The 24,393-nt window shown below is 42.2% G+C and overlaps 1 protein-coding gene across 1 annotated transcript in view; it reads right to left on the reverse strand.

The window, feature by feature from the left end:
• LHX4 (LIM homeobox 4) overlaps positions 1–23,787 on the reverse strand; it is a gene marked incomplete at its 5' end in the record, with an annotated part of 44,633 nt that extends 20,846 nt beyond the window's left edge. Inside the window, 2 exons of the mRNA XM_078650343.1 lie at positions 1,773–1,975; positions 23,477–23,787. Coding sequence (XP_078506469.1) covers positions 1,773–1,975; positions 23,477–23,787 — 514 coding nt within the window. The remainder of the gene's footprint in view (positions 1–1,772; positions 1,976–23,476) is intronic.
• Positions 23,788–24,393: the final 606 nt, after the last annotated feature.

Genomic DNA, 24,393 nt, shown 5'->3' on the forward strand with positions numbered 1-24,393 from the left:
CATCGGAATCCAAGGAAAAGCACTTGAATGGATCACCTCGTTCCTCACCGGAAGAACCCAGAGAGTCCGCCTTCCACCATTCAAATCCAAGGCCTCTGAAGTCATCTGCGGCGTACCACAAGGATCGTCACTCAGCCCCACCCTCTTCAACATTTACATGAGCCCCCTGGCGGCCATCGCTCGCCAACACAATCTCAACATCATCTCCTACGCTGACGACACTCAACTGATCCTTTCCCTCACCAATGACCCCAGCACCGCCAAAACCAACCTACACGAAGGAATGAAAGAAGTTGCCGAATGGATGAAACAAAGCCGTCTGAAACTGAACTCAGACAAAACAGAAGTCCTCATCTTAGGTACATCCCCCTCTGCATGGGACGACTCCTGGTGGCCGGAAGCCCTCGGAAAAGCACCCACCCCGACAGACCACGCACGGAACCATGGCGTCATCCTGGACTCTTCACTCTCAATGAACAGACAAGTCAGCGCCGTATCCTCTTCCTGCTTCAACATTCTTCGCATGCTCAGAAAAACATTTCGCTGGATCCCCTCCGAAACAAGGAAAATAGTCACTCACGCTCTGGTCACGAGCCGACTGGACTACGGAAACACCCTCTACGCAGGGACTACCGCAAAACTCCAGAAGAAACTCCAACGAATCCAAAACGCCTCAGCCAGACTCATATTAGACATCCCACGCAACGATCACATCTCTGGTCACCTTAAAGACCTCCACTGGCTACCCATCAATAAGAGAATCACTTTCCGACTGCTTACCCACGCACACAAATCACTCTACGACATCGGCCCAGAATGCCTCAACTCACGACTGTCCTTCTACACCCCCTCCCGCCAACTACGTTCCTCCAGCCAAGCCCTCGCCACTGTACCTCGCATCAACAAGACCACCATGGGAGGCAGATCCTTTTCATACCTGGCTGCTAAAACTTGGAACTCTCTCCCCGCTTTCCTTCGCCTTACCCAGAACCACCTAGCATTCAGAAAGCAACTTAAAACGTGGATTTTTGACAAGTAATTCTCCCCCCCCTCCTAAGCGCCTTGAAACCCTACGGGTATGTAGTGCGCTATATAAATCCTTTGACTTGACTTGACTGACTCCACAGGTCCTTCTTTGTGCTGTTACTTTTGAGACTACAAGAAAGCAGGTCTGTGCTTCTCTTTCCTGCTCTTTGGTAGCCCTCTTCTTCTGCCATTCCCCCTTGTCCTGTTACAACAGATCCATAGGAAATTATCTACCTTTTTCTGCGGTCATCTGCCTTTACTCTTCGTCAATAGAGCCTTGTTTGCTCTGCTCTATTTATTCATTTACTCTCTTGTGTCCTTCACTGTCCTTTCACCTTCACAGTTGAAAAAGTATTTTAAAACTTGATAGTCTTCCCAGGGTTTCCAAAGTTTACAAAAAACAATGCCAAGGGAAAACGTCCACTAATGGTATGTTTAATAGAACAAAACTAGAAAAAAAACATTGTTCATCAGAAAAGCCTATTGCAAAAAGCTTTTTGCTATAAAAAAAAAATCTCATGCAAAGTTTTAGTTGTTGTTGCAGACTTATCCTGCGAGCTAAGCTCGGTGAATTGGGGAATTCAGCTAACTTCTCAGAGTGCAACTTTCGTTATTTCTGCCCAGATTTGGTGGAGGAGTTTAACATTTTGCCCACACCTATTGTTTTTTCCTCTTTACCTTTTCTGCATTCTCTGGCCTTTACTCTCCGTTGCTGTACTATGTCCATCACCAGTCATTTGACTCACCGTTCTGCTTGGCCGTCTCGTAGTCCTCCTTGCACACGAGCCGCCCGTCCTCCATGAGGTAGAACTCGTCGCCGGTGGCCAGCTGTCGGCTGCAGATGACGCAGGCGAAACAGTGCAGGTGATAGACAAAGTCCTGAGCCTTCCGCACCACCTGCGTAGGGGGGATGCCCTGCTGGCAGGCTGTGCACTTGGTGCCATAGCGCCTGCAAGAAAGAGAAACAGCTGGTCAGGTACCAATAGGTGAGAAAAGAGTTAAGGGCACATCCACCAACTGCACTCAGTTGCGTGACTCTGTCTCAGGACCTACCCCAGTTCGCAATTTCTTCCCTTCCCCAGGGATTATTTTCTGTCGATTCCTCTCCTCCTCTGACGGTCACCCTGTCTCTTCCCTACTTCACATTTCTCATTCATCTCTTCTTGGTCTATCAATTTCATCTGCCTCTACTTTCCTTCCTACCAAGTTACTGCTCACCATTATTTTTCTCTTTTTTGTCATCCCTTGTCTTTTCTGTTCCTATACTGTTTACTTATACTGACTTTCTCCGTGTATCTCCCTCCAGATTTCTGTTCGGATACATGTTTTACACGAGTGAAATTATTTTCTTGCCTATGTTCATTGACCAGACTCTGTGGACACACAGGGACATTTAGCCATCTAGCAATATCGCTTCCAAGAAGAAACTGAAAACTTGCATCTTCTAGAAAGCGTTCCCGCCTTCATCGAAATGCCTCGAACTGCCGCTCTCTCTCCGCTATTTTAGGGCAGGACGAGTGTGACTGCAGAATGACCCCGGAGGTATACTGATCCTGGATTAAAATCCAGGAGACCACCAAGGCACCACAGGCACGATCCTGCCCTCCCTCGTTCGCTACCGCAGCACTACACAAAGGTCTATGTCACAAGGCAGCGCCTGAAAAAGCAATCGTATAAATAAATTATGTTATTAAGAAACTTAAATAAATATTTCCACATCACCTGTGTTCAATTCTGTAGTTTGCCAGTAGAGCGAAGCAGCATAATTACTCAAATCTGCATAATTTTGGACGAGAATTTGTTAATGTTGAGAGTTGCCTCTTGTAATGAATTATGCAAACAGCTCTACAGGAGAATATCGAACACCCCTGGGATTTGATATCACAGAGTCTATTAACAATTTTCAGATTGCGCTTTGAAATATTTATTTTTATGCTACCTGGGTTTTAATGACCAATTTTTATTTTTTTAGAGTATGAAGATTATACCCTTTAAATTTGGATGTATAGGGAAGACTGAATGACACTTCTTAAAAGCCAATGATGGGTGAAATGTGTTTTTATTGTTAAAAAGTCTTCTGATAGGGTCCAATGGTACTACCCAGGTTTAGTATTATCTTTTCTATTCAACTGTATCACTGCATTGAATAAATGACACTTAGGCATGCCTACCCTCCTATGTCACCATGCAGAATCAAAAACGACCGAAATGGTTCCAGCCCTTCTTTTTCAGTATGTCACTGTGAGGAAGAAAGAAAACCGCAGACCTCTCTAAACCTTGAGTGCCACTGAGTGGAATTAATAACATCTTTCATATGTCTATTCTTTGTAACCTGCTATGTAACTGCACAGGAATAGGCTCTGCTTCGGTTAAGTACTTTGCTCTTGCCTAGCTTATCATTTTGCTGTGACTTATTTAAACACTTTCCTTTACATGGTCTTAACACTTCCTCAAATGCTTTTTGATCTTTTCTGTGTTTCAGGATTTTACTCTTGGCAACATGTTTCAATGTTCACTTCCGCACTTTCCTCTGGTTCATTTCATCATCATCATCATCATCATCATCATCATAACTTTATTTCGATCACACAGATCCAAAAATGTACGAAGCACAAGTATAAAAAACAGAAGTGTAAAAACATTATCAGATAAACATGTTAAAAAACAGTTCCATAAAATAGTTGTGCAAAATACAGGGTACAATGACTGTGAAGAAAGTAAAGTGATTCATGCAAAGGATTTCCCACGCCTGATCCACCTTGCATACCATAATCTTGAGAGGCCAAAAACCATTACTCTTAGAGTATCTGTACACAAGAGTCTCATCACCTCGACATAATGACCCGGACCTGCAAATCTACACAGCGGGAGTATCCATTTTTGCTCAGAGATGAATAGTGTGGGCAGTAGAAAAGTAAATGAACAATGGATTCCGGGAGGCTTTAAACGCAGGGCACAGATTGTCAGTAAAAGCACTACGGCACCACTTGGAACAGAACAGTCTGGTGGGCAAAGTCTTATAACGGAAATGTAAGAAAAGTTAGCGTGCCAAGGGAGGAACTATGTCTTTTCCAGTATTGGCGTGTCTTTCATAGATTCACATGCTTGAATATTCCCCGTCGTCGAAGTGGGAGTCCCATGGTAAATAACATAGCAATGCAGCCATAACACAGGCCTATATACAAAGAGAAAGTATAAACCATAGAGTTTTTTTCCTAGATAGACAACATATCACTTCTATGATATGTCTTAGCCATTAAGTTTTGGTCCAAATTCCGGCCAATTAGGCGCCAGCACCCTCTTAGAATGTTCTCCCCAGAGGCTCAGACCCTCAGATTTTCTACCGCACGTCGTGTGAAGGGAGTCTCCCTAAGCTCTGCTCAGTTTTTTCTTCTCAAATCTCTCAGGAACCTAGTTTTGGAATGTCTGCCACCAAGAAGTCCCATTTCAGGCCTTGTGGTAGCTGTGGAAAGCAGAGACTTAATTCTGAAGACCCTCATAAAAAATGTATTTATTGTCTGTATCCTGAACATCAAGTCAAGGATTGCAAGATATGTAGGACCTTCTCACAGAAGACCTTGAAGGATAGAGAAGGCCGTCTCCTTCTGTGGCTACAGAAGTTGAAGACTTCAGAGAACCCTGTCTCTGATGTGGAGAGTGTGTCTTCCATCAAAACTTCTTCATCTCTGAAGAGAAGCAGTGAACATCAGAAGACATCTCCTAAGCCTAAAGTGGTGAAAAAACATCACAAAGACCAGCCTTCTACTTCAAGAGGGGTGAGTTCTCCCCCTCAGGGTCTTACTTCTCCTGTTTCGCCCTCGAGATCTGACTCTCAGGCATCTAAGACTCCGTCTACGCAGTTTTTACCTCAGAAACTGCTATCCTCGTCGACGATTCCATCATCTCTTCTCCCGTCGACGAGAGCGGCCGTCGTCGAGTCTACTTTGACGACATCGACATCATCACCGATGAGGACGGCTTTGATCCTGTCGTCGGCATCTTCGCCGTCGACGGTGGTATCAGTTAGGGTAAGACCTATCTCGTCGACGATACCTTTGACATTGTCGATAATGCCATCCAAGCACAAGAAGAAAAAGGCTTCGTCGGCGCTTACCTCGTCGTCGACGGCGACCTCGTCGGCGATGGCTTCGTCGACGGTGGTGGACTTGTCGACGGTGGTGGCTTCGTCGACGGTGGCTTCGTCGACGGTGGCTGCGTTGACGGTGGCTCCGTCGACGGTGGCTGCGTCGACGATGGCTTTAGTTCCCCTGAAGTCACCAAGTTCTCTTCTTCAACGACGCCATTCTTCTTTACAAGATTTACTGCCGATTCAAACACCTTCTCAACCTCCAGCAGTATTATTTTCTTCAGGTGATGAAGATTCTGATGATGACGAGCGATTCAGAGCGGCTCGAAGTCCTTCCGAATTACTGATAAAATGTTATGACTCAGTTGAAGAAGACCTAGAGGAGGAAGGAAGAGGAAGAAAATGAAGATTACTCACACCCTGAGCCTGAGCCTCTCATGACACAAATTCCCCTGACTCTTATTTCTAATCTACAATATATGCTAGATGACTATAATCGCCGGTTTCCAAGATCGGTACAAGCCTCTCCAGCACCTCAACCACCTACTCAAGTCGCTAAGGACCCAGTTGTGTTACCTTCGGATTCTGCGACAAGGTCTCAACAACAGACCCCTCAAGTGGTAATTGAAGACGACGATGATGACAATAATGATGATGACGGTGGGAGAGAGGAAGGGGAGCTGGATGATAGATCCATACTTTCAGAATGGAACAACTCTCAAATTCAAACGCCTTCTCCTCCTCCAGGTCCTGTAGATTCCCCACCAGTTGATATAGGCACTTTTCATGCGCTCATGGAAAGAGCAGCTAAAAGATTTCAACTTCCCATGACAGCAACTGAAGAAGAGTGCTTCTTATATGATTTTAAAGAGCAGCCCCAAAAGCAAGTTCGCTCTATTCCAATCATTGATTTTATCTGACAAGAAGGATTAAAAATTATGCAAAATCCTAATTCTGTTCCAGCCGTCTTACCCAGACTGGACAAGAAGTATAAGGCTCCAACAAATACACCTGCATGTTTGATTTCTCAGACAAAGCCTGATTCCATAATTACTCAGGCGGCACAGCGGCGATCAAGAAACCCTTTGTCTCCAATAGCTTCACCGCCAGACCGTGAAGGTAGGCGTCTCGATGCCATAGGCAAAAAAATTTCAACAATGGCTGCAACAACGATCCGTGCAGCCAATTCAATGGCCATACTTGCCAGGTACGATAGACAAATGTGGTCGGATATTTCTGCTCTAGTGCAATTGATACCGGAGTCTTCAAAACCAGAGGCATTAAAGATCCTGCATGAGGGAGAAAAGATTTCTTCTGAGATGATTGACTGTTGCATCGATATCTCTTCTACTGGTTTCCGCCTTTTGGTGGGTGCTGCAGTTCTCAGAAGGCAGGGCTGGCTCAAAGCGACATCTTTCAATCAGGAAGTTCAAGCAAATATATTAGATATGCCTTATGACGGGGAATCTTTGTTTGGCCAACATATAGATGATGCCCTCCGAACAATAAAAAAGGACACCGACAGGGCTCGTGCTCCTGGGACTCTACAATTTAAAATGCAAACTTTTCGAGGCTCAAGAGGTCGTAGTTCCTCGTCCTCTTTTCGAGGCTCGTCCAATCCAATATAAGCAAGATCAGCAGCGATACTCCTTCCAGACTCAACAATCGTACAGGCAGCACTCTTCATCATACAGGCAGTACAGAGGTAAATCCTCTTACAGAGGAAAGGATTCCTCCAAGAAAACATGACTTTCATCTTCAACCCTTTATCACCCCACCGAGTGTCCACGGGTTGTAGGTCGAATCTCACACTTTTATTCAAAATGGTCACAAATAACTACAGACCAGTGGGTCTTGGATATTGTACCAAAAGGGCATGCATTAGAATTCCTAAAGATTCCTCCCAACTGTCCACTAAGAGGTCCTCCTCCTACGCATCTCAAAGAACTTTTAAACCAGCTCTCAGTTCTATTAAGAAAAGGTGCGATCAAAATGGTACCAAAACTCCAAAGAGGCAGGGGTTTTTATTCGAGGTTTTTCCTCATTCAGAAAAAATCAGGAGAATGACGTCCTATTCTGGACCTGCGTGTCCTAAACAAATACATCAAGAGACAGACGTTTCGCATGTTGTCCCTTCAGGAAGTACTCCCATTACTCGCCCAAGGAGAATATATGACCACATTAGATCTCCAAGGTGCCTATTTTCATCTTCCCATTCTTCAAAGGCACAGGAATTTTCTCAGATTCAGGATAGCCGGGAAAGACTTTCAATACAAATTTCTCCCTTTCGGGCTACGTTCTGCTCCCCGTGTGTTCACCAAGGTTCTGGCACCGGTAGCAGCTTACCTTCGCCTGCAAGGAGTACAAATTTTTCCGTACCTAGATGACTGTCTGCTAAAGGCACGATCATTCAAGCAGGCTTCCGAACACACTCAAATCTGCAAGTCCCTCTTTCAGTCCCTGGGCCTCACATTCAACATGGAAAAATCTAATTTCTCCCTGCTCAAAACAGAATATTCTTGGGAGCCATTCTGGACACTAAGCAAGCAAAAGTTTTTGTGTCACAAGAAAGACGTTTGCGTCTCCACAAATTAGCATCCTCCCTCCTGTTAAAAAAGTCAGCTTCTGTTCGACAGTTGAAATCTTTCCTAGGGATGTTATCCTCTTTGCTTCCCTCTTGTCCCTCACTGCCAGTTGAAGATGAGACCCATTCAGGAAGAGTTGGACAAACAATGGTTTCAAGTTTCAGGAACCTTCAACGATATAGTCAACATCACCTCTCGAATAAAAGAAGGTCTCAAATGGTGGACTCTCGAAAGGAACGTCTTGTCAGGCCGTTCATTCCTGGTGGACGCTCCGAGTTTCACTCTCACAACACGCGCATCTCTAGAGGGCTGGGGTGCCCACCTTCAAGGATTAAGAGTAAAAGGAAAGTGGAATTTTCAGCAAAAGACCTGGCACATCAATCTATTGGAGTTACTGGCCATCTATTTAGCACTAAAGGTGTTCCGTCCTATCATTCAGGGAGCATCGGTGTTGGTTCGAACGGACAACACAACGTGCATGCACTACATAAACAAGCAGGGGGGCACAAGATCCGTCCGACTATCCCGTCAGGCTCAACAGATTTGGGAATGGGCTATTCAGGCCTCTCGTTTGCCACCTTAAAAGTTTTTCTGGCAGCAATCTCACATTTCCGTCAGGATGGCTCTAGCTCTCTTTAATCTTCCAGAATCATCCAACAATTTTTTTAAGGTCTTTTCTGGATGTTCCCACCAATTCGTAGACCATCTCCTCCTTGGCATTTAAACATTGTCTTGGCACAACTAATGAGACACCCTTTTGAGCCGATTCATACAGCTGATCTTAAATACATTACCTGGAAGACTTCTCTGCTTCTGGCTCTCACTTCCTCACGTCGAGTCAGTGACATTCAGGCGTTTACTACTAAGCCGCCTTTTCTTCAGTTTACTAAGGACTCAGTCTTATTACGCACCAATCCAGTTTTCATCCCTAAGGTGCCTTCGGACTTCCACCTCAATGAACTAGTTGTTTTAAAGTCTTTTTTTCCTAATCCTCAGACACCAGCAGAGAGAGCTCTTCATTCATTGGATATTAAAAGGTGTCTAAAATTCTATCTTCAAAAGACAGCGACTATACGGAAGTCTGACCAGCATTTTGTGGCCTATGGGATGATGCAGAAAGGTTATCCAGTCACCGAACAAACAATTGCACGCTGGATATCTTCTGCTATTACCTTTTGCCATCAACAAGCGGGAAAACCACTTCCTGCATCGGTCAGAGCGCATTCTCCTAGAAAAGTTTCCACTTCTACGGCGCTGTTTGCTGGTGTGCAGCTTCAAAACATTTGCAGAGCTGCAACATCCAGCAGGCACACCTTTATGAAGCACTACTGTCTAGATGCTGCGGACAACGCTGATTCAGCTGTGGGACAAGCAGTACTTCGAAATCTCTTTAAATAAGGTGAGCCTCTGTTGCTTCCCTCCTCCTATATACAAGGTACTTTCTTTTTCTTTGTTAAATACTTCAGTCTTTTGTACTGTGCATGATTATCGTTATCATTATATTATTATTATCAAGATGATTGACCAGTACCTTGTATTATTCTAATTCTACTGCTCACTACTCTTATTCAAGCATGTGAATCTATGAAAGACACCCCCAATACTGGAGAAGAACAAAAGTTACTTACCTGTAAACTGTGGTTCTCCAGTATTTTTTTTTAATATATTTTTTTTATTTTAACAGTAAGACAAGAGCAGGCAATACAGATATCAGGTGTTTCGCAGTAAAATACAGAACAGGGCCAGGCGGGGGAAATATACAAACAATAATCACTGTAAGAAGTAAAAGGCCCATCACGGGTACACATAACGGAAATAGGAAATAAGCAATCCATTAAGCAATCAAAGCAATCCCACCCGCGTGACCTCGTCCACAATGTTACAGGATAATTAAGCCAGCGAAGACACCGGGACAATAAAGGATTCGTGAAAAATAAACAGCCCATCTCTCGTAGAAGGAAAAAGAAAAGACAAAAGGGGCCATAGAACAAAAGAAGGCAAAATAAAAAAATGTAAAAAAAACCAAAAAAAACACCCCTAACCCCCCACCCTGCACCCCTGCAATGGCTACGGCCTAACCCCACTAGCAGCGTGCCTGTCGCCCAAGAACTACCCTAAAGGAAGGGAAAAGAGAAAGCGGAGGAGGAGAAAGCAAACACACTCCCGGTCTCCCGTACCCCCCACCAACAGCGACCACCCCTAGACATGGTAAAATCAATATTTAGCAATTATACAAACCAGTCAGGGGAGAATAACAACAACCACCCAATTCTCGTCACAATATAGGCACAACCCCGGCATCGCTAAAAGCTATTTTATCGGAACCCAGCGATAAAGTTCAGCCCTGGCCAGTACGGTCCGTCGCAAGAGTCTTTGCCACTCGAGCCGCCATTTTGAAGGAAAAGGCAAAGCGTCCACAAAAGTCAGCACAGGAGGATCGAATACAGGATAAAAGTTCACGGCTCGAACGAGGAAAGGTGTCCAAAAACAGCGAGTATCCCAAACCATCATCAAGGAACTCGTAGCCACATGGAAGACCGTCTATAGATGCGTTAGGCGGCAGCAGGATCAGGCAAGAGACGCTAGCAAGAAGCACGGGCTGGCTTGTCGGTAATAGGGGACCGTCAAGGTTCATGAACTCCGAGTTATGCACGGGGACCTCGACCTCTGATGTGCAATGCACCGCTGATACCATCTCTAGCTGGAAACCAATCGAGGTGTCGTCCTCAGGTTCCAGGATACCGTCCACTTTCACCATCAGTGTCCGGAACACAGCGACTGTGTGCGAATGGAGCGCCCCAATGGCGGCCACAACGGCCTGCAGCGATGGCACGCCTTCCGTCCGCTCCATCCCCTCTCAATAGGCGACAGAGCCGGACTTGAACCCCGGAGGCCGGCTGCTCCGGAGTCGCAGGCCACGCAAATCTGATATCAAGTAATGGGCGCTCCTCGTCTTACAGAACACACCTTCGCCGTCAGAGAGGGCCCCAGCCCGTCGACCCCGGGAGGACAGCAAGGTCTCCAGGCACCGGACCCCCACCACAGCAGCCGGCGTGGCACGCTGGTGTGTCCTCGGTGTAGATCGTTCAAAGGATCGTCACAAAAAGTCTACAATTCAGGCCCTCTTCGGGAGACCGGGCTCAGTCCAGGTCTCACGGCCGATGTTGTTCAACTCTGACCCGGATAGTCTAGAAATCGAGGCCCCGGCTTCCACACGTTGTTAGGCCGAGAATGGAAACACGGCGTATCTTCGTCAGCCGATGAGGTAGAAATCTCGGGATTGCACCTTTAGAAGCAGTAGACCTTCATAAACAAGGAAATCAGGTGTAAGGTCAGGATTGAAGACAGGATAATCGAGCTGCTGGCGGAGGTCAGCGGAGCCGGGAGCTTACGCGGCCATCTTGATTCGTAGCTTAGCTCCTCCTCGGTTCTCCAGTATTGGTGTCTTTCATAGATTCACATGCGACCCACCCTCCTCCCCTCAGAGGCTCTCTCTCTTTATCTCCTGGCTCTATATTACTCTGTGCTACAAAAATCTGAGGGCCTGAGCCTCTGGGGAGAACATTCTAAGAGGGTGCTGGCGCCTGATTGGCCGGAATTTGGACCAAAACATAATGACTAAGACATATCATAGAAGTGATATGTTGTCTATCTAGGAACAACTCTATGGTTTTTACTTTCTCTTTGTATATATGCCTGTGTTATGGCTGCATTGCTATGTTATTTACCGTGGGACTCCCACTTCGACGACGGGGAATATTCAAGCATGTGAATCTATGAAGGACACCAATACTGGAGAACCACAGTTTACAGGTAAGGAACTTTTGTTCATCAATGCTAAACTCGAAACAGGGGACAGGTTTAAAATTCAAAATTCATTAGTCAGATTGGTAACAGGTTTTACCAGGTCCTTTGCAAGTATCAGTTCCCAATACATTTCTTTCAACTTTGCCCTCTGAATTCGGGCCATACTTTCCGGGTTGGACCAGAATGCCTTCATCCCCAACTCCCCAGTAGTTCCCGTAAGGAAGTGAACCACCTGATCGATGTAGCCTTAGGGAATTAAAAAATATCAGACAAAGCCTCTCAATAGGTTTCAAGTTCTTCCACTGTCCACAGCCTGTACCAGAACATGAACAGTTTATAATTCAACTTGTTCATTTCAGAATGTTGTGTTTTCCAGACTTCCCTTTCACTAGCATGGTTTCAGTGCTTAGCTGTGATACGATTTATCACATTACTCAGATTCTTATCCGCACTTTTCACCCGCTGATTTCATCACATTGCTCTATTTAATTACACCACACATCTCTTATTTTTAGCAAATCGGTCTGGGTTTTGGGTGCACTCCGGAGTACTTTTCAATATGATGTTGACTGCAAATTCGCTGGCCTGGTTTTTGTATATAACATCACAGTTGTACACTTGTCTCCACTGTTTGTACTGGTAATCTGCTGCCTCCAGGTGGACTGAGCCGTCTACAGATGTGTCAGCAGCAAAGTCAAGTCAACAAAAATGTCACTGTATTACAGACACTGAAATGGTGAAAGCGGAGGAAAAAATCTTCAAAATGCAATTTATGAAAATTTGGTCATACCCTTAAACTTGGTAAAAACACATCATAATAAGGCTGGTGCACTTTTTATTTTGTGTAGCGTATGCGTTCTTTTTAAATGCAATACACAGTGCAATATAGAGTTGATGCAGGGCATTATTGGATACATATATTTCCTTGTGCTACCCATATGAGACCCTTAAGCAGCAGCCTTCTGAACTATCTGCAGAGCCCTTTTAAAATATGCTAGTGCACCCGGATAAAGGACTATGCAATAATCCAGCCAAGGTAACTGCACAGTAACAACTGAAGCCTCTCAGCAAGGTACAGAAAAGATAGGACATTTTTGAGGATTTTCATCCAAAATGACCATGAGTAGACAACAGCGTCATCTGTTGACCTAGCAGATTAAACCACACAGCATGTTATAATGCTAGATCTGTGAGGACATAGCGGGTGATAATGAATTGAGAGAGTGGGAGTTAGCAGGTTGAGAGTCATCGGCCTGTCTGCTAGAGAAACCACTGTTCACCCTATGCCCTCCCTTTTTCCATTCCCAAGTATGTGCTTCCTTTGTACTGAGCAAATATGGACTTAAGTTTTATAAAAACATGAAGGGGTATATTTGCTCAATATTTTCTTGGGGGCTCACTTTGTTCAATGCAACACATTGCAACAAAAAAGTAGCATCTATTTATTATACATTAATAAAGCCTGCGAGTGGAGTGGAGTAGAGCGCAGCATTGCGTTCCGCCATGCGAGAGCCTGTCCAAACGTTAGTAAATATACTCTGAAATGGATCACTGGCATAATATAGAATACCAAAATATAGACTTACCAAAATATCATTGACAAAATATAGAATGAAAAAATATCGAATTCCTATCTACAAACAGGTAAGTACAAAAATATCGAATCAAAAATATCGTTGTAAAAAATATAGTTAGTCAAAATATCGAATTTTTCTAAATGTCTTAAAAGTAATTTGAAATTAATGAAATAATAAATATAATTAACTAAAACATACTTTAAAATACTTAAATAACCTTAAAATTAATACATAATTAATGTAAGTAAAAAAAATAAACATACAGTTTTATTTTTTAACACATATATATATATATTAACGTAATATTAATACAAAAGATACAATATTTTTAACGTAGGATAGCGGGAAGGTAAAATGTACTATTACCACTCCAGTGAGTGCAACAGTAGGGAAAGTGTTGGATAGCGGGAGGGTAAAAATTACTATTCCCACTCCAGAGTGCAACAGTAGGAAAAGCGTTGGATAGAGTAGGGGTAAAAATTACTATTCCCACTGTGAAGAAAATGGGTATTTGAGTGATATTGATTAGGAGTTAGGGTCGTAGCACAGCCTGTCCATAGTATCCTGGAACGTTAATGTCTATAAAAGAATAGTGCTCCAGGATAGTTTCAAAAAGATTCTTAAGAATACTGACATAGTCTGTTTACAGGAGACTTGGCTGTGCGATGAAACCCTAATATCTGAAAGATTCACCCATCACGTAAAGCCAGCAAGCAAGAACACATCTGGTAGACCATCGGGGGGGCAGCTGACACTAGTTTCTACATAGATCGCTAGGAAAATAGAATCCCTTGAACTTAAATGTAAGTGGGTGCTAGGTAGCAGAGTGTTGACATTGAATAAGAATCCATGTTACGAAGGCATATGTATTGTCAACGTGTATATACAGAAGGGAAAAGGGAAAGATTACAAGGTACACCTGGAAAGTCTAAAAAAGGATTTGGAGGGCCTTTGCGATATCTCCCCGAGAGATGTGCTTTTGATTTTGGGTGATTTTAATCACAGATTAAATCCCTCAAAAACAGACTCATGGTCTAGAGATTTGTTAAGAGCCTATAATATAGAGACCGCTAAGTTCCCTAGCAGTGACATCTCGCCTCAAGATGTGGCACTTGGACAACTTTTGTGTGCTTTAGGCCTGGTGTGTGTAAATGGTAGAAAGGAGGCGGATAGACCTGCTAAGCGTACTTTTACAACAGGGCAGCAAATGTGTCCGATAGATTATATGTTTTTACAAGCTTGGAGCTTTGAACTAGTCAAACATTTTGAAGTAGTAGGGGTGGAAGGCAGTGATCATTACCCTTTAGTGATTAAACTATATGCAAAAAGGGTGCCTCGGATACAAAAAGCCATACAATTACAGGTAGAATACCCAAAGCAACTTACAACTCGTATCACAGAAGAACATATAAAAAAAATTGGGGGAAGTCCAGATGACATTCATACTAGAAAAACTGCAACCAGAAGAGGGCATTACCTGGTATGAAGATATAATAAGACAATTGGTAGAAAGTCTCAGGATAAAAATGAAATGGGGTAAACCTGGGTTAGTAAGTAAGGAAAATCAACACACTAATAATAAGCCTTGGTTTGACGAGGATTGTCGCAAACTAAAAGTTAGTATTAGGCAAAAGGAAAGAGGCCTTAGGGGGAGATACAATGACGATCTGTTACTTAGCCTCCAGAAAATAAGGATAAAATATAAAGCAATTATTAGAGATACAAGAAGAACTTATAAGGACAGATGCTGGGTGAAGTTACTCGAGGTAATCGGAGAAAAAAATGTGAAAGGCTTCTGGAAATTAGTACAAGAGAACACTGGTAAATTACTAGGGTCTTTGCAGTGCTCGGTGCCGGAGGATAAGTGGGCGGATTATCTTTAGGAAATCTATGGGAATTGGCCAAGGATGGACGAAATAAATACCTTCGTTTGGCCAGGTGTAAGGGAAGAAATAAAAGAGCACTTCTCCCCCAACCATATTAGAAGTATAATATCCAGGTTAAACCTAACCCGAGCAGCCGGTCCAGACAATCTGCCGGCTGTGATTATAAAAACAAACCCAGAGTGGTGGTCCGAGTTCTTTTCGAATATGTCCCCCATGGGATTCTTAATACAGGGTTTATGCCAGATAGTTGGAAAGGGGCAATTATAAGACCTATACATAAGAAAGGTGACGTAAATTCCCCTAAAAACTACAGTTTAATAAATCTCTTGGACATAGGCGAAAAAGTGTTTGCTAAAGTAATCCTGGGTCTGCTCAAATTACTGGACAGAAGAAAAACAGATAGTGCCCCCAGAACTGGGAGGGTTTAAAGAGGGTCATTCGACTGTTGATCACTGTTTTGCTCTCTGGTCCATTGCGCGGAAGTCGATTGAGCAGAGGGGCAATTTGTTCTGCTGCTTTGTGGACTTCCGCGCAGCTTTCAATCTGGTGAACAGGGGGCAGCTGTGGTCAACCTTGTTAGGGTACAAAATTCAAAACTATTTACTGGCCCTGATTCAAGCCCTTCATACTAATAATTGGGCCCAGATAATCCTGGATGTGAATGGAGGATTATCCAGGAGGATTCAGATTGGTAATGGGCTAAGACGGGTGTGTGCTGGCCCCCCTGGTTTTTCCCTGTTTATAGCTGACCTGCCCTTAGAGTTAAGAAAGGTTAGAGGGGCTAGCATGAAAATAGGAGGAAACCATATACCCTGCTAATTATATGCTGATAATCTGGTCATTATGGATCAGACGGAGATTGGTCTCCAAAGAACATTAAACATGTTTAAAGAATATTGCCAAATGAAACAAGCATTGGCATAGCCAATAGGTCTCGCAATAGAAGAGTTTTACATTTTTCGTTTTGCAAATGGATGAGTGGCGTTGGTAATCACGATCTATATGTTGTGCTGACAGTGCAGCCAGAAAATTTACTGTGTAGAAGCGATATAGTCCGTGTGTGCGCACCAAAAGGTTACAGAGTCAAAGAGACCCTTGTTGTGCTTTTATAAAAATCCATTCTGTTAATGATAACCGTGAGTTTTACATGCGCTTGCGATAGTCAGTGCCAAAACTGTGTGTGTTTTTGTGTGTGTGTTCATGCTATCACAAATATATACAAAATGGGAAAAAAAACATGCCAGTGATGCTCTAAGCAGAGTGATAAACCCATGCTTACAGTGAATAGTGGACACGTATGACGTGTTTGATAGCTGCCGCCCAGCAGCACTGTTTGAAAGTGGAAGTGTTTACCACTGTGCAGGATTAAAACCTATTAGCCCACCGTGAGCCACATGCAGGCGTCATAGTGAAAAGCCAGAAATATTTAAAAGTCCCTTGACCCAACCATGTAAATTCTGTGAGAAGCGCTACAAGGCTTTTATTTTGATCCGCTGTGCGAGTGCTTGCTATTAAAAGGTGCGCAGACTTCTATTAAAAATAATTGCCCAAACTCTGAAAGCATACAGCTACCTCCTCTTGTAAAGTGAAACTAATTACAGTATTCTTACTGCATGATAACCGCCAAGTCTATTGAACGGCCGGGGGGAGTTTGAAATCTGCAGGCAGTCAGCGAGCTTTGTGCAGGGGTAATTTAAAGCGGCAGCACCCTGTGTATAACTGTGCGCATTGTTGAAAGTATCGACAGAGGGGGAAAGGTTTAACAGACCTGACATACCACCGCCATAAGTAAACCGAGGCAGGCAAAGGGCAGGTGGGGGCAGAGGGAGATACGGCATCCCACGTTTATTTATTTATTTTTTATCTGCAGTGGAGTGCATGTTAAAAAGCACGCATCCTTCGAATAACAAGCAGGGGGGAGGAGTAGGTAGCCGCATCTGAGGAGACAGAACAAGTGACGGTATCAGGGGAGCACGAGAGAGTAGGGGGGAGGAGAGCAAGAGAGGGAACCGGTGTAGCGTCGCCTTTGGGATCCACCAAACACATGCCAGGCGGAAGGCAGCAGATGGGGTGCCTGGGGCTTTGAAGTAGGGTGTCCAGAATTTCAAAGCCAAACAAGACGGAGGGCATTGCTGTGGGGAGGGGGTGGAGGAGAAATGCACACGGCGGGCAGGCGAGGGGGCGGAGCGGGGAGAGCGGCATGTCGGTGTCAAGAAGCCGGGGCCTTTGAAGTGAAGCTAAGCTTCACTTCAAAAGGTGTCGGAGGAATGCGGCTGAGGGAGATTGTGGCTGTGCACGCGCTTTTAAGCTCAATGCACATGCGCATTGAGCTTAAAAGTCACGGGCACTGCAAGGAATCGCCACGATTCCTTGCTTCTTAGTTAAACGTTGTTAAAGCCGCAATAGGCTCGCAAGCTCGATGCGCATGCGCATCGACAGGCGAGACCTAAAAATGAGCTGTGAACATGGAAAATACCAAATTCCTGTGCTTTGGAAGAAGTAAAAGAAAGTTCTCATGGTATCTGGGCACTGAGTTGCTGGAAAAAGTCACGGAATACAGATATCTGGGAACGTGGTTCGCGAGTAGTCTCAATTGGCATACCCATCTTGACACATTAAAAATGAGGGCTTATGCTTCAGTGAAGGGCTTAAAAAGATTTAACAGTGTATATGGTGAAATGTCTGATAGACCGATGTTAAAGGCTTATCAAGCAATGGTCCCTCCACAATTCTTTTATGACGCAGAGATACTCTATATAAGTGGCAAAAATAGCTGGGATAAAGAGGAGGGAAATATCCTTAAATGTTTGTTTGCGTTACCAAGTTCATCTATGGTACAGGCGGCAAGATTAGAAATGGGAACAACTGGATGGAGTATCATAGCCTGTATGTCTTTTTTACGTTTCTGGCAGCGGCTAGGTTTGGGTGAGGACCTAAAAATCTCACAGTGGTGCAAGAAAGAAATTGCTAATAGTGAACTGTCCTGTGCAAAAGAGACGAGAGCCTCAATTAACGAAGGTTATGGTGTGTTTCACCTAAAGTGGGGCCCCCAGTCCCTTGATCCTAAGTTAGACAAAAAAGAGCTTAGGAACCTGGGCTTAGAAGTCTCTCAAATCCTTGATCAAGAGTACTTAGCACGGAAAAGTTCAGTCTCTCATATGGCTTCAGCCTGGAAAAATGACCTACATTTTTCGTACATTGACAGGTTACCTAGTTGCCAGTTAAGGCGTGAAGTGCTACGTTTGAGAATTGGGATAAACCCGTGTTATATGAACAAAGGGGTAAAAAACTTTGATAACCAGTAATGGAAAATGCACTTGCACTTTAGGCACTACGTGTGATATTTTATATATACTGTTAGACTGCTGAAGGACGGTAGATTTACGAAAAGAGATTTTAGGACCGATTTGTAAAAAATTTGATATTAAACATAGGATGCAAGCTATAAATCTCCTAGTGGGAATGATGAATTTAGATAGCCTGTGCAACTGGTAAATATCTGATTAAAGTTAAAGAGTTCCTTAAATGTAAAGAGCATTGATGAATTAGAGATCTTGTAAGCGATTGGGAGTATGAAGTATTTATGGATAGAAGTATGGCACAAGACATACTTGAAGGTCGAAATGACGCAAGAAAGGGCAGCTTGTTTTTAAAAGAATCTTTTTAAGATATTTATTTCTTCTTTTAAGGATCTGTGAACTATAAGCTTAAGAATTGTATTGTATATTTTATGGTTCTTATTGATATCTTATTGTTTGATATGCTGCTTACTGTATACTTTCATAGTTGTAAATAACCGAATAAAGTTTTATTGATTGATACTATTCCCACTCCAGAGAGTGCAACAGTAGGGAAAGCATTGGATAGCGTAGGGCTAAAAATTACTATTCCAACTCCAGAGAGTGCAACAGTTGGGAAAGCGTTCGATAGCGTAGGGGTAAAGATTACTATTCCCACTCCAGTGAGTGCAACAGTAGGGAAAGCATTGGATAGCGTATGGGTAAAAATTACTATTCCCACTCCAGAGAGTGCAACAGTAGGGAAAGCGTTGGATAGCGTAGGGGTAATAATTACTATTCCCACTTCAGTGAGTGCAACAGTAGGGAAAACTTTGGATAGCGTATGGGTAAAAATTACTATTCCCACTCCAGAGAGTGCAACAGTTGGGAAAGCGTTGGATAGCGTAGGGGTAATAATTTCTATTCCCACTTCAGAGAGTGCAACAGTAGGGAAAGCTTTGGATAGCGTAGGGGTAAAAATGACCATTCCCACTCCAGTGAGTGCAACAGTAGGGAAAGCGTTGAATAGCGTAGGGGTAAATATTACTATTCCCACTCCAGTGAGTGCAACAGTAGGGAAAACGTTGGATAGCGTATGGGTAAAAATTACTATTCCAACTCCAGAGAGTGCAACAGTTGGGAAAGCGTTGGATAGCGTAGGGGTAAAGATTACTATTCCCACTCCAGTGAGTGCAACAGTAGGGAAAGCGTTGGATAGCGTATGGGTAAAAACTACTATTCCCACTCCAGAGAGTGCAACAGTAGGGAAAGCGTTGGATAGCGTAGGGGTAAAAATTACTATTCCCACTTCAGAGAGTGCAACATTAGGGAAAGCGTTGGATAGCGTAGGGGTAAAAATGACTATTCCCACTCCAGTGAGTGCAACAGTAGGGAAAGCGTTGGATAGCGTAGGGGTAAATATTACTATTCCCACTCCAGTGAGTGCAACAGTAGGGAAAGCGTTGGATAGCGGGAGGGTAAAAATGACTATTCCCACTCCAGAGGGTGCAATAGTAGGGAAAGCGTTGGATAGCATACCGGTAAAAATTACTATTCCCACTCCAGTGAGTGCAACAGTAGGGAAAGCGTTGGATAGCGTAGGGGTAAGAATTACTATCCCTACTCTAGAGAGTGCAACAGTAGGGAAAAAATTGGATAGCGTAGGGGTAAAAATTACTATTCCCACTCCAGTGAGTGCAACAGTAGGAAAAGCGTTGGATAGCCTAGGGGTAAAAATCACTATTCCCACTCCAGAGGGTGCAACAGTAGGGAAAGCGTTGGATAGCGGGAGGGTAAAAATTACTATTCCAACTCCAGAGAATGCAACAGTAGGGAAAGCGCTGGATAGCATAGCGGTAAAAATTACTATTCCCACTCCAGTGAGTGCAACAGTAGGGAAAGCGTTGGATAGCGTAGGGGTAAAATTCCTATTCCCACTCCAGAGAGTGCAACAGTAGGGAAAGAATTGGATAGCGTAGGGGTAAAAATTACTATTCCCATTCCAGTGAGTGCAACAGTAGGGAAAGCGTTGGATAGCGTAGGGGTAAGAATTACTATTCCTACTCTAGAGAGTGCAACAGTAGGGAAAAAATTGGATAGCGTAGGGGTAAAAATTACTATTCCCACTCCAGTGAGTGCAACAGTAGGGAAAGCGTTGGATAGCCTAGGGGTAAAAATCACTATTCCCACTCCAGAGGGTGCAACAGTAGGGAAAGCGTTGGATAGCGGGAGGGTAAAAATTACTATTCCAACTCCAGAGAATGCAACAGTAGGGAAAGCGCTGGATAGCATAGCGGTAAAAATTACTATTCCCACTCCAGTGAGTGCAACAGTAGGGAAAGCGTTGGATAGCGTACGGGTAAAAATTACCATTCCCACTCCAGAGAGTGCAACAGTAGGGAAAGAATTGGATAGCTTAGGGGTAAAAATTACTATTCCCACTCCAGTGAGTGCAGCAGTATGGAAAGCGTTGGATAGCCTAGGGGTAAAAATGACTATTCCCACTCTAGTAAGTTTAACAGTAGGGAAAGTAATGATTTAATATATTAATAAAAATAAATTAATTATCAATACCAATAAAACATTAATTAACATTAATTACCAATTTAATATTATGTAATAATTAATCCATTAGAAATACAAATAAATATTAGTTAGTAAAATGAATTGCCTATTCATAATTAACGAATTAATTTTCAATAACAAAAACAAATTAATAATAAAAATGAATACCAATTAATAATTAACAGTAAATTATCAATACACAAAAAGTATTTTTATTATGTAATTGGTTACAATTAAATTATTTCCCACCCTATTACCCTATAAACCCACAATCCGCTACAGAAAATAAATAAATACAATTATCATAATTATCAATTAATACAAATTAATTACCAATGAATACAAATTAATTACCAATTAATAAAAATTAATTACCAATTACAAATTAACAATAAATGAAAAAGCAATACCAATAAATAAATAAAAATTATTTACCTAATTATAATTAAATTACTTCCCACCCTATTCCCCTGTAAACCCACGACCCGCTACGGAAAATAAATTAATAAAATAAACATAATTCTCAATTAATAAAAACTAATTACCAATAAATTCAAAATGAATACCAATAAATTAAAATATTTAATTAATTACAATTAAATGACTTCCCACCCTATTCCCCTATAAACCCACAACCCACTACAGAACTAAAAAGCAAAATTAAATTAAAAATTAGTAATTTCTAAAAATTATTATTTAATATAAATAAATTACTTCCCACCCTATTACCCTATAAACCCACAACCCGCTACAGAATTAAATTACGTCCAAATATATATAACATAAAATTCATTACTTAAAATAAATTAAACATACATTACAAATATAATATACACTTTTCACACATATACTAACATACAAAACACTAAAAAATTTGATATTACTAAAAATTCGATATATTTTAATGCCTATATTATATACTTCGATATTTTGACTTCTATATTTTGACAATCGATATTATATTACTTAACTTCAATTCGATATTTTTAACCACTATATTGTGCCCATTCGATATTTTGTCAATTCTATATTTTTACTTCGAAATTTTGTCCATTCTATATTTTTTTTCGATATTATGTCTAGTTACCCCTCAAATATCCTTTTTAAGCGAGTGGATTCCTGTTTAAGATTTGTGTGATCACAGATGAAAATACAGAGTCTTTATGCAAATCTGCATCAATTGGGTGAATGATAATCTGTGCTTTTGCTGTTTTGAGTACCGTTTGCATACATTGTTTTGTACACACCTATTGTAGGGCCAGTGTACACCTCTACAAAAACAGGCATAAACTTTTCATTTACTCTTAGCCGTCATACTCTACCGAGTGTCTGACTGCAGAAAACTTCACACCACATTAGCATTTATTGTGCTTGGAGCATTGGATTTGAGGACCATATGACGTGTCATGGCATGCTTGAAGTACAAAGCAGAACATCCCCCTGCCCCCCACCCCACTACTTAACTTTCTCTTGGAATTTTTCTGGTCCCTCACAACTCGCCGGACCTCTGCTTGATCCGTAGCCCTCCACTATTTCCTGACAATTCAGAACAAGTAAGACACGTACACATTTCTTTGTCTGAGGTTTTTCGAGATTAGATTACATTTTTTTCGAACTCTTGAGGCTGAAAAGCAGCTGGATACTAGTGACTTTCTTTGTCATCTCAGTTTTAAACTAATTGGAAAACATGACTTTGGCTCTTTGTACATCATGCGCAAATCAGTTTAGATCGATAAGAGAGTGAGGCATGGAGAATGAATTGAAGGATGAATGTGACACATTCAGTATACAGCCTTTACACTGTGCTGCATATCGTGGATATGCACTGTTCTCCATTAATTCACCTTCGTGACTTTATCAGGCCATCATTTTCCACCGATTGTCTCTTCTACAGTTTGACTTGACTTTACTGAGACATCCTGTTACTTCAGTCAACGCATGTGAACTTAATGATATCCACTTTTTTTAGTTTCATTTAATATGCATGTCCTTAATTAAGGGCTAGGGTTAGTTTTAATTTAACTTCTTGTAATTTAATTAAGCAATCTATAGTTAGACTAATGTAAAATAATATAATTTATGCTGAGGTTCGCGTTAGCATTAGGATTAGACTAATGGTACTGGTTTAGTATACAATAGGTTTAGAGCTTGTATTGACTTAATTTACTATCACTTTTAATTGGGTGTATGATTAGCATTGGTATAGATGTCAAATTTATTTTTGTATAAATGAGGGCTATGATTACTAATATTTCAGTTATTATATAATCTAGTGTACTTTCATTTTGTTTTGTGGTTATTATTCATTCAATTTATTAAAATATAATGTAATTGAGTGTTCTGCCTAGACTAAGTTAAGTTATTTATGTATTCCTTTGAATTTATTCAATGTAATAGTATGTTTAGGGTTAGCATTACTATTCAAATAAAATAATATGTAATTACATTCAGGATAAGGTGACATTAGAGATAGAGTTAGGGATGAGGAGTTGAAGTGTTGGTAGGTTGAAGTGAATGGGCACAAGTTATGGTATTTGCAGTGTTAGGAAGAGAGAATCAGGGTAATGACCTGGAGAAGTAATGGTATTTGAAGTAACGCCTATAAAGACTACAAGCTTTTATTTCTTTTGTGGTAAATAGATGGAGCTAGGGAAGGAGTACTTACTTGAAGAAGTCTTCCTTGCAGTAGACGCTGCCTGCTCGGGAGAAGCACCTGTCTGCCAGCTGTACCTGGCAGTCTGCACACTTCAGGCAGGATCCGTGCCAGTGTCTGTCCAAGACTTTCAAGATAAACTTGTCCAAGATATGTTGACTGCAGCCAGCGCACTGAGGGATCTCTGTACAGACGGGATCCAAATGAGGGAATGAAGGAAGCAAGGGGGGAAAGGAGGTACAGAGAAAGAAGTAAAGGTAGAGGATATGTACAGAGAGAGAATGTGTAGAAACATGTACCGAGAGAAAAACAAGTGTGGTGGGGGTTACAACAGAGTATTAGATTGTAGAGAGATATACCCACAGAGGAAATGGACAGCAGGTACCAAAAGAGAAGTAAGTGTAGAAGGAAGTACAGCAAGAGTGATAGAGTGTAGAGAGATTTACAGAAAGAAGGGAAGCAGAGAGTGCATATACAGGAGAACAAGACAGTGTGGGAGGAAGGTGATGAGGGAGCAATGAAAAGAAAAGGAAAAAAACTCAACATCAATGTAGGTTCAGATAGCCTGCATATACCACCATCCTAAAAGAGTCCACATACATACTCAAGGAGCACAGCTTTTGAATTTCTGATCACCCTCCACCACTGTGGCAGAGAGCTTGAATATGGAGTATTAACAGAGGAACAGGGATAAATCACCAGTGCTGAACTCATATAAAAAATACAAGAGAAGGGTCACGCTTTTTTTTGGGAGCCCACTCCCAGAACTATTAAAAGTCAGGTTTCCTGAACACCAAAGCTTCTTAGTCTTAATTCCTCATCATGACTATTTCTTCTACCACCCTAAATTCTGTGCATATTTTTCTCGCTCTTGCAATTTTTTTCATCCCTTGTCCATTTTCATATCTTTCTTTTCCTCCCCGTTCTTT

The sequence above is a fragment of the Lissotriton helveticus genome, chromosome 1_1 (assembly GCF_964261635.1).
Source record: "Lissotriton helveticus chromosome 1_1, aLisHel1.1, whole genome shotgun sequence".
Lineage (NCBI taxonomy): Eukaryota > Metazoa > Chordata > Amphibia > Caudata > Salamandridae > Lissotriton > Lissotriton helveticus.